Source organism: Teleopsis dalmanni, chromosome 2 (assembly GCF_002237135.1).
Source record: "Teleopsis dalmanni isolate 2A chromosome 2, ASM223713v2, whole genome shotgun sequence".
NCBI classification, from domain to species: domain Eukaryota; kingdom Metazoa; phylum Arthropoda; class Insecta; order Diptera; family Diopsidae; genus Teleopsis; species Teleopsis dalmanni.
In genome coordinates, this window is record NC_051847.1 from 73,979,716 (window position 1) to 73,990,793 (window position 11,078).

Below are 11,078 nucleotides of genomic sequence, written 5' to 3' on the forward strand. Positions count from 1 at the left end.
AAAGAAACAACGACTATAATTAATTTATTTGTTCTAATTAATAAGAATCTATAATATCTTTTTTAAGCATATTATGGATAAGGGGAAAGATAATATTATTAGATAGTGGATAATAGCACTAAACTATTATATGTTCATAAAATCGTATCGATTAAAAAGACTCTTTTATGTCAATAACGATAATGAAATGTCTTTTGGAGTCCTACTAGGCTTTGTACTTGGTTCAATCCTTTATTTACTTTTCACATAGGAGGAACCGATGACGGCAAGAATTCTAACTGGTTCATTTGCAGATGACACAGTTATGCTGACGACTGCAAACGATTCATTTTTAAATAACCAAAAAAAAAAACAACAATAACAATTTGTAATTTTATTGTGAAGCGAATAGTACTTATTCACTCAGCCAACAGAATAGGTAAATTCAGCTAATTCACGTTTAAGACTACAGTAAGCTTCATAAGTTATGTCCATAATTTGTTTCGTTACCGGATTATGGATCATTTGAGTCTGCAACTGTTGGGAAAGAATATAGAACTTTTAAAACTATTTACTAAAATAAATAAATAAATAAATAAATATTAAAACAAAGTCACTAGTATGACTTATTTACAATAACATCACCTTTAGTTGACATATTGTTACGAAAAGTCGCAGTTGCTTCCATAAGGTGACGGCATTTCTGCTCATATTTTGTTAGTTTCATAACATAGACTTCGATCTGTTTCATCAGCATAAGAGAGTCAACATTTATGGGTAAATGTGCCAGTCTCTTCTTCATACCCTCTACTTCGTTTTTCATAACCTTAATTCTTTCCATACGTTTCTCTTCCACGCTTAAGGAATGCATAAACATTGCACGGACCTTAGGATCCATAAACAAAACTTTGTCCATATCATCATTGATTTGAAGAAGTTTTGCTTCGATTGCTTCTGCAGGAAGTTTTATAGAACAGTGTTCTTTCTCGTCAGTGACCAAATCCATTTCTTTAAAGATGAGGCGAACAGATTTTCGAGATATTTTTTTTTAAGCGCAAGCGTACAATTTCGTAAGGTAAAAATAAATTGTACGATGACAACAGCTTTATAAATTGAAGAAAGAAAAGATATATAATTGAATTCGAAATTTCAAATGTTACTTAGTTTTTTTTTTTAAATTTCAAAGATTTTATTTTTTGTGTGGATAAGCTTACATACATCCATACAAAAACACACATTTTTACTCCTAATAGGCATAAACTCTGACATTTATTACTAAGCAATACTATTCTGTTGAACGTATCGAGACGCTCAAAGCTTTTAATTCTAGAACTAAAAAGGGGAGTAGTGGCAAACAGTTAACGAGGAAAGTTCTTGGTACCTACCTAAATATATTTTAAGAAACTCTGATTCATTCACAATTTTTTTTTTTTTAAATATATTCAGAGTAGTGATTTGAGTAATCAACTAAAGAGAATAAATTAGATACTAATTTATTCTAGATACTCTAGTAATCGTTCAAAAACTCGTTCAACACAAAATGTGGTACTATATAAACTCAAAAACATGAAGTCGGCTGCTGTGTTCCAGATATGGAAAGGCTAAGACGGTCTTAAAAATATATATTTACTATAGATTTGCATCTTCAATAGACTTAAGAGTTTAAACCTATATAAGTTATTAAAGCCTATAAGGATTATAGAATAACTGATATCTATTTCGATAATTCTGCTGATGATCAAATTGATTGTCATATTTCTAATCAGGAAAATCCATGAATAAACGTTGATATACAAATTTATTCATAATGTGTTCCTTTATTGTGGAAGTTAAGCTGTCCATTCTTCTGTACAAATAAGCCACAGAATAATATTGAATTTATAATGATAGCTAATGCTGTTCGCTATCACTAAATAATAATCCAGTTGTTTTTACTTAAATTCCAAACTAAGAATGAGAATGGTTTGTACATTTAACAAGCTCGTTTAACCTTTAAATGGGCTCACCTAATATAGCTAATCCTGAGTTGTATTATGTTATGTTATAAAATTGGACGCCTTAAAATGATTTAATTCAGTTTGCTTAGTTGATTTGGAGGTTCTTGAAGTCCAATATTTATATCTAAAAGGGGTGGATGGTGTCTTAACGATAATTTTGATTCATTTATGCAAAATCGTCAGACGCAAAACTGGACGTCATATCGTCAAGAATGTCATATCATACATAACACTACACTATTTATTCGCTTTGTTGAGACTTTTTGATTGCAAATCTATGTTTTCTATTGAAATGAATTGCTTTATAAATTTTTAAGATCCCTGACTCTTTTATTTTATTATTAAATTGTTTTTGTCTATTTTCATAAGAAGCTTAAATCTTCATTACTTGGTGGATTGATAAATACCCGTTTTAAGGATAAAAACACAAAAAGTACCTTCTTAATTCGAGACATTGGGTCCTACGATCTTTAAACATTTGATTAACTTTTAAATAATACGATTTACAAATATACAGTACTCCAAAACAAGTCCTCAGTTTCCCATTCCACTTCATCATTTGATACAAATCTCTTTCCCTTTCAAGTTTGTGAAACAGGTATTACTCACTGGGATCCAAATCTGGAGAATACGGTGGTTGAGGAAGCAATATGTACCGTAATTCATTTAATTTTGTCATGGTTTTCATTGATGCGTTCTTCTGCTAAAACAAAATTTTTTTCTTCCACAAATTTGGTTGTTTTTTTCTTAAATTCCTCACTTAATCGATCCAATAATATGCAATAGTAATCTGATGTTATTGTTTTTCCTTTTTCCAAATCGTCTATGAAAGTTATTCCCCTTGAAATACGAAAGCTAAAACTATTCTAGGGTTATATCTATTGTCTGGGTTGTTGTTTTCCCGCAGGTGTGAAGTAATGAATCCATGTTCCTTCAATTGTCAATTCTATCGAATAAGCGTCGCATAACAGTCAGCTAGATTGTGTATAAACATTTCCAAACAATGTTCTAAATGACGAAGTCGTCTTTTGGTCAATTGTTAGCATCCATCTTGCTGAAAGCGTTTCCATCCCCAAATATTCATGTAAAATATTTGATACATGTTGATATGATATGTTCGTCATTCAATTTGCCTTTTGGATCTAATAACACAATATCGTGGACCACACAATTTCAGTTGTGACCTCTTTTAAACAACCCGGACTCTCTTTATCAAAAAAATTCGTACGACCACGTTTAAATTCAGCTTTCTAATATTTTATTGTTGTTAATCATAGTGCAAGCTTGTCGTCACAGAATCCATTTCTCGAAAATCGTAACTTTTATAGTTGTCGTTTAAAACTTCCCAGATATATAAAATACCTTTAATTGATTTTGTTATGGCGGTGTAATGTCAAGTACTTGTTAATCCACCTAGTACAATGATTTTACATATTTCAAAAAATAATCTATTCTTATACTGTTCTTCTCTTAGTTCTAAGCTTCATTTTGTTTCGGGTCATCTCTCTTGATTCCCGGGTAATTTCTTTATTAACACGTCATGATCACAAGACATTTTTAATGTAAATTTTCCAGATTTTTGGTGCCCTGCCTCTTTTTACCATCTTCTTGCACGAAAGTTTTCTACTGGTCTTCTGATATTCTCCTTACCTGGCAGTTTCAGGAGAGACGATATTTTTGCAAGTTTGAATTTCTTAACTAAAATTAATTTGTTTATTTATATTATCCAACGTTTTTTCTCCTCGTTAGCATTACAGTATCTCTATTTCAGTCGCAGGATGTTCTGTGCTAATTTTTGCGATGGAGCTCAGGATCCCTATATGCTATTACTGGCCTGACGTGTGATAATGTATGGTATTTGAGTATTTTGGATTTAATTGTTATTACTTGAGTAAACTTTTGGGATATTTATAAATGAATTATTTTTCGGAGTATCTTCATGACATTAGTAGAATTCTTGTTGTTTTAATGTTCACTTAGACATCCAATACTGTTAGTCTTCAGGTTTAACAACCGTAACATTAAAACTACTTATTTAAAAGAACTGTTAAGCTTAGTTCTATATGTGTAAAACTAGATTCTTGAAGCAATAAATTCATTGAAATTTGCATAAAATTAAAATTAAACTGAAAAGCAATTTATATCAGTCTTTTAAAATAGTACAACTTTTTTCGCTGTAAGGCTTTGAAAAATATCAAAAGTGTGATATACATAGGCGGAGTTGGTAATTAGTTTAAAATAATGGAGAGGCAATTAATGTATAAATTGCCTGGTACACTGAAAGATCAATGAAGCTAAAATACTTTGTTTCTGCATAAAGTAAAATCCCACGCGGTCTTACTCACATATTAAGAATTTTTGCAAGAGACAGAGTTGCAATGACTAATTTTTTATTTTGAATAATTATGTCTAAATTATGTATGTGTTTAATGAAGTACTGTTCTTTTCATATAATATAATATATTTTCCGGTTAACACAATAATTATAAATTATTGCGATATATATTTATTTATCTATTGTTAGTAACTTTGCTGAAGACGTAAAATTACAAATGAATGTTTTTTATTAACCCTTTAAAACCACATACTTTAAAATTTAACCCATTATTGTCAGAAGCTCAGTTGTTTTATTATTTATGTCAACATCTAACCGGGTTGTATATTTTAACTCAGCCGTTTCAAGTTAATCTAAAATGTATGCCAAATTTCTGACCTTGAAACTATGTTGCTTAATAGATCTATTATGGGTTTCTTTTGCATCGATTTAAAATAAGTAATTTAATGTTTCATTCGCTTCTTGGTTTCACTATTATTTTAAGGAATTTTTATTGACTACATAAACTAATCTTTATTGAATTTAAATAGTGCCTAGTATTCTGTAACTATCATTTAGCCACAAAAAAAAATAAAAACGTTTCAACTAATAGATACCGTTTTATAATTTACCACACAATACAGAAACCATTGAATTATACGCTATTTTCACGACCTCTATTATCTCACGGACTGCCAAATTTTGATCGAAAAACATATTATTTCATCACAAAAACCGAATTTTTTTTTTTTTTTTTCGCAGATAGTCGTTGTATTATTATAGTAATAGAGCGGGTTCGTCCGTACAGTTACGGTAAGGTATCCTTCCTCAAAATAAAACAGAGTTGAGGCTGCTAGCGGGGTATTTAACGGGTCACCACGCCTGCGTTATCACCTTAAGAAAATGGGTCTGTCCAAAGACATTGATGTCGATTCTGCTTAGTAGCAGATGAGACTTACATATATTACGTCCATATATTATTATATATTATATATATACTATATATTATTATATATTATATATATACTATATATTATTATATATTATATATATACTATATATTATTATATATTAGATCCATATCTTATTGGTTATATATTACCTTCGTGATCAGCGATAATTAATCTGTAAACTAGTGCCAAAAGATATTTTTAGGTTTGTAAATAGCCTTAATATATACGGGTTATCTGCACAGTATTTTTACGAATATAGAACTGATTCTGTGATATGTATAGTAAAATAATTACCCACATTTTATGCCTGTACCCAGCGATTTCGGTAAGCCGAGACTGGCGCTTACATAGGAGTTTTATTGAACAGTATAGTGAAATCAAATGATATTTTTAGATTTGTATATTGTCGTAATTTGTCCGGGTACGTTTCCGGGACATCACAATACCATAGATCTTATTGGTGGCAGTGTACAATTTTTTATTCTAATAATAAGCATTGTAACTTATGCCTTAGCTTATTGTTCCTGATTATGCTACTGTGTTCTGTTAATTTTGAGACGTTAATGGAAAATGTTATTTCCGGTTAAATAATTTCAGCAAGTGTAAAATGTTCCAGAAATGCTAAACCAAACACAAATTACATTAATTTCATTTATTAAAGCTACACGAAGCAAAAAAAAAAGATTTAATATATATGGCAAATTAAAAATAAAAGTGCTTTTTATCTACTATATTTAAGGTAATAATGTACAATTCAAGACTCCATACATTTTTATGTACTCATCCATTAATTCCTATTTCTGCCCACCATTTGATTAGACTTATGTATTCGATTCGATTTTCTCCATTGATACGAATTTGTATTTATTGCAGTTGCCTCCATCTATTCGAGTTAATGTGTTCACTGTAATTGCGGTGCTTTCCATTGTAAGGCACAGTTGACATCCGTAAATTTACAACAACTCGAAATTGTGGAAATTGTATTTGTGGGCTGACATGACTTGTGCGGCATTTGGTCGGTATTCGGTAATACTTTTGGTTCGCCAACAAGCCAATATACTCGTACAATGTACAGCAACGAATTTAAATTGCATCTTCTCGCCTGGTATATAAAATGTCCACAAAATTACAACTTGGAAGCAGGTGATTTAGATTTACACGATTTGCTATGTATCACTTCCAAGTGCTGGTGGTGGAGCTGGGACAGTGCGGTACATGCAAATGCTAAACATCTTAGAATATTTGACTCAGTGATGTTAGGTTTAATTTTCTTTTATTGCAATTGCAGAATGGAAATAGACTTATGATATTTGTGAGTATCAAACTTACATATCACAGATGCACTTAATTTATTTTAATTTATAATGTCGTAGTAGATATTTTTTTTCTATCAATAAATAATTAAAATTAATAATTAATTTAAATACTTCATTTTCTACACTATGTTAAGATAAAGGCCATCTATTTCGAATCCTTGATTTGGGAACACTGATTAAGTGACATAACTCAAACGGAAATGCCTCCAAAGGCATCATCAGTATCTAATAACATTTTCATAATAATAATTTTTTTTTTTAAATAATCTTATTTATAAAATTTCTATATATCAAGCTTCAAGTCATATATCATTACCTTAATTTTATATTATTTTAAATTGTATATTAACATAACTTAGTCTTTATATCAAATAGTATTGTTTTTAAAGATACAACGCATGTTCAAATAATTTTAGTGCTATACGGGTGCACATTTGCGCAAAAACTCATATTAAAAGCTGTAATTATTTTAGTACGCAGGGCTTGTTTCTACATTGCGGGCTTGTTTCTATTTTGCATTTTGAGTTTACCACTCAACTTTTTAAAACAAAATATGTTTTTTTTACGCCCATCCGATATTGTTATATTTTGTCCTCATCTTTTCAAATTTTTTTAATTGTACTTTCATTTGTAATTATTTCCATCAACTTGGTAGTTATGGGGATTGAGTGTATTTTGGCAATTCTAAAGTACAATTAGAAGTTGAAGTACCAGTATAGAATCCCAGCTTATGCTATTAACTTGGAATTTAAGATGCCCCAAACATCATTGAAGAGATCCCATGATTTTGACGGAGCATAATTGCGTCTTTTATACTGCATCTCAGATATCACGATTTAAAAATTTATTGCTACAAATAAATGTCATGTGAACCTTCCATATAACGATCATGGTAACATTTACTGATAGATTTCGATAAGTAAATAAATATAAGCTAACTCATTATCATCGGGATATTCGATGTATGTACTTCTACTTTCCACTATTCAGTGGTTCGTTCTATTTATATATTTAAATAAGAGATTTATAATTGAGATCACACCCATCCTATATTATTTATTAACTTTCACTTTGTTAATTATTTATTTTGCTTTAATTTAAACAATTTTATACAAAAACAAACATTTTTATAATTATTGTATTAAATTCCATATATCCAGCGGATGAAACCCTCATTGTTTGATTTTCATAGGATTTCAAATAAGTTTATTTCGGTACAAGTATAATTAAGATTATTAAGAGATTATTGTTATAAATACTTTTCTATGTTCTTCTGTTCAGCTAATTAGTTTTATTTGTTATGTAAGTAAATTTGAAATTAAGCTATGTGAATGTTTCCCAATTCCATTTCTGAAAGACAAACGACATCTAATGATTACTTTATTCAAATTATTATTTATAAAAAGAGCATTAAGTTCAATAATAATATCGATTCATGTGTAATAATATCGATTAAAATAGCACTATACCTTTCTGGTCAACAGTTTGGTCTTCATATGTTTCTAAAATATCTTGGACATGTTCGTTATCAACTCGTTTCTTCAGCTGATATGCTTTGGCAGGTGCTTTTCTTTTCAATTCTACAGGCTTGATTGGGGTTGAACCTTTTAAACAAGAAATACCTGTGAAGTGATACAAGTAATTAGTATTATACAAGAAACTGATTATAATATATAAGATGTATATATGTACATTAAGACTGAAAAGTTTTCGGAAATTCTCATTTAAAATTCGCGCGCTGTATATTTTTCGATATTTTAAGTTTATGTAGTTTGGCAGCACTGTCCTTAATTACTATGCCAAAAATGAGCTCGATCTGTCAGACAGTTCGTTTACGGCAGCTGTTGAAACCAGTTCACCTCAGTAGTGCGTTGCGAAATGTCTTCGACGGTCGTACGACCGTCCTGGAAGGCTTTGTACCACTCATAAACTTGAGTTTTCGATAAAACTGATTCCCCATAAGCCTTTTGTAGCATTCGCAACGATTCTGCACACGAAATTTCGTTCGAAACACAAAATTTGATGCAAACTCTTTGTTCAATATTTTTTTCCATTGTTTTTTTCGCAACGCCCTACTGAGGTGAACTGGTTTCAACAGCTGCCGTAAACGAACTGTCTGACAGATCGCGCTCATTTTTGGCATAGTAATTAAGGACAGTGCTGCCAAACTACATAAACTTAAAATATCGGAAAATATACAGCGCGCGAATTTTAAATGAGAATTTCCGAAAACTTTTCGGTCTGTAAGTGCTCACCCGCCTCCTTTAAGTGGTTATCAATTTTTAAGTCTTCTACGCTATCTACATCAATGGATCGCCACATCTTCTGAATACTTTCGTCAACCTTTTTAAAGTTAAACAAATACATAAATTATATATTTATAATATTGATTTTTGATAAAACACAAAAATACTTGCATGCATATCATCAGCGAAGTGATCATTGTAGAAAAGTATTTTTTTCTTATCGCCGGGTCGAGTAACTATAATAATGTTTTTAGCATAGGCTCTCAAAACCTTGTCAACGTTTTGCAGTGACTCTTCGATCTCCTCGAGAAGCACCCCACCCAGGCCTTTAATATGATTGCGCCTTAATAAGCGCATGAGGGACTTGCCATCTTGAACTTTGTAAATTGGCTTAAAGGAAAACTTCTTTTTATCAGCGCTTGTGTCAATCTTGGGGTTATCTACGAGTGCCTCATATGCTAACCACTGCATAAGAAATAATATATAAGCATTTACCGATATGCATTTTAAAAGTTTTTACCTTCTTAATAGAATCGTCAATATTTTGTTGACCGGTTTCGTTCAAAATTTCATCTAAACTCAATTTTAGATCATTACCACTTTTATAGCGTACCTGCATGTGTTTAACTATAGTGGTAAGCACACCAAATCGAAACTTGGAAGTGAAGCTTCTAGATTCGTGTATTTTGGAAAATAAATTATATTTAAATAAACACCATAAATATTATATTATATTAAACTGTATTTTATTTTTTCTTGAAATTGTGCAATGCAAAGAATATGGTTTTAAAATTATAGATATATTATAGAAATACGTACTTATTGGTCTCCAGTGGGTGACCGTTAGAGAAACCATATTTCTTCTTACTACCAGCGTTAGATTGCTTTCCAACTCTATATTTAATAAAAACATGTATTATAATAATATAATATTCACGAATTTACATACATTGGTAAAACAGAAACTGCAAATTCTTTAAAATCTTTTGAACAAGCCGACTTATCCATCTTCGTAAGTTTTTTACTGTTTTATTGTGAAATGTCAGTCGTCGAGAAGCATTATGACAATGCAACACACAGCAGCTGTTCACAATAGGTGTACACAATGGCTGTTCACAATAGCTATTTTTTACATGATAATTAAAAGTTTTGGTGCAAGCAGCAACTATGAATCTATAACTGGCTTGCGTCTTCTTAATGGCTTGTCTGACATATTTTGTTTTTAAATATTTCCAAATAAAGATTGGTTTAATAAATTTTATGCATTTTGGAAAACCACAATATAAAATAGGCCGTATTTCGAGCGACAATACTCAAAGTATTGGTAAATACTTTTTTTTGAAGCGTGTCAAGTACACATATTTGAAAGACCTTCTTCATGAGTTAATTACCAATAATAAATAATCAGTGGACATAATTTGCATGTGTTTCCAAAAATAATTCACAATAGATGAGTTTATAGTTGCGTTTTATCGTTCATATTTAGGTACTTGTCCTTTCATGTTAAGTTTATAGAGTATTTCGGTATCTTAATTTCTTCTTTAACTTTTTATTTGTACTTCTTGTTTAATTGACCTGTTAGTTTTTGGAGTTATGGAGACTGAGCGCAATTAAGGAATTCCGGAGAACATTCTGAAACTGGGGTTTTCACACAGAAGTCTGATTTAAATCAGTTAACTTGACGGAGTAATTGTGACAAAGGGAAATTTATTAGTTGAGATTATGACTTGAACAGTTTCAGACATAAGTAATTTTTTTTTGTTTTAAATTAGGTTTAATGATTTGAAGCAAGGTTGCTCTAAAAATTAAACTACTTCACAAATAATTAAAAATTTTTTTTCCAAAGACGAGATTTGTATTTATTTTTTTTTTTTGGGTACCGTTCACAATAATGGGTAAACTGTACACAAAAATAAAACAAAAAAAAATTGTGATTTTCGAGTTCTATGGAAAATTTTACTATAGATAATGTTGGTCTCGTTTTTGGAAATTTTTGGTTGTAAACTAGTTTTATTAAATGACCTATTAAATTAATTATTCAAAATGGAGATCTTAGTAAAAATGAAGTTCTTTGAGCTAAAAATATCTGCTTATATTCTATATATCATATATCCTGCTTATTTCTTGTAGAATCAAATGAAAATATTGTAAACATTTCTTGATTGAAAAGGGAACTTCTATGTATTTAAGTATCGTAATTGGGGCAAAGATATTTTTGAAGGTCTTGTGTAAGGTGTAATATAAAACGAGTGGCTCTCTACATAGGTAAAGCT

The 11,078-nt window shown here is 30.3% G+C and overlaps 2 protein-coding genes across 2 annotated transcripts; both read right to left on the reverse strand.

The window, feature by feature from the left end:
- Positions 1 to 358: 358 nt before the first annotated feature.
- Positions 359 to 1,076, reverse strand: LOC119684799. Its single transcript, XM_038098924.1, has 2 exons — positions 625 to 1,076; positions 359 to 516 (listed from the first exon to the last, which is right to left on the reverse strand). The coding sequence occupies exons 1-2, from the start codon at positions 983 to 985 to the stop codon at positions 494 to 496; spliced, it is 384 nt and encodes a 127-aa protein (XP_037954852.1). The 5' UTR covers positions 986 to 1,076; the 3' UTR covers positions 359 to 493.
- Positions 1,077 to 7,655: 6,579 nt separating this feature from the next.
- LOC119674856 (general transcription factor IIE subunit 2-like) lies at positions 7,656 to 9,813 on the reverse strand. Its single transcript, XM_038086012.1, has 7 exons — positions 9,755 to 9,813; positions 9,625 to 9,699; positions 9,326 to 9,476; positions 8,977 to 9,270; positions 8,815 to 8,902; positions 8,029 to 8,181; positions 7,656 to 7,909 (listed from the first exon to the last, which is right to left on the reverse strand). Exons 1-7 carry the CDS (start codon positions 9,811 to 9,813, stop codon positions 7,878 to 7,880), a joined length of 852 nt encoding a protein of 283 aa, XP_037941940.1. The 3' UTR covers positions 7,656 to 7,877.
- Positions 9,814 to 11,078: the final 1,265 nt, after the last annotated feature.

Coding starts and splice junctions, on each gene's coding strand:
- LOC119684799 (XM_038098924.1), bottom strand. CDS start 985: ATGGATTTGGTCACTGACGAGAAAGAACACTGTTCTATAAAACTTCCT. Junction 517..624: donor TAACAATATGTCAACTAAAG/GTGATGTTATTG, acceptor CTTTCCCAACAG/TTGCAGACTCAAATGATCCA.
- LOC119674856 (XM_038086012.1), bottom strand. CDS start 9,813: ATGGATAAGTCGGCTTGTTCAAAAGATTTTAAAGAATTTGCAGTTTCT. Junction 9,700..9,754: donor GCAGTTTCTGTTTTACCAAT/GTATGTAAATTC, acceptor TATTAAATATAG/AGTTGGAAAGCAATCTAACG. Junction 9,477..9,624: donor CACCCACTGGAGACCAATAA/GTACGTATTTCT, acceptor ACACGAATCTAG/AAGCTTCACTTCCAAGTTTC.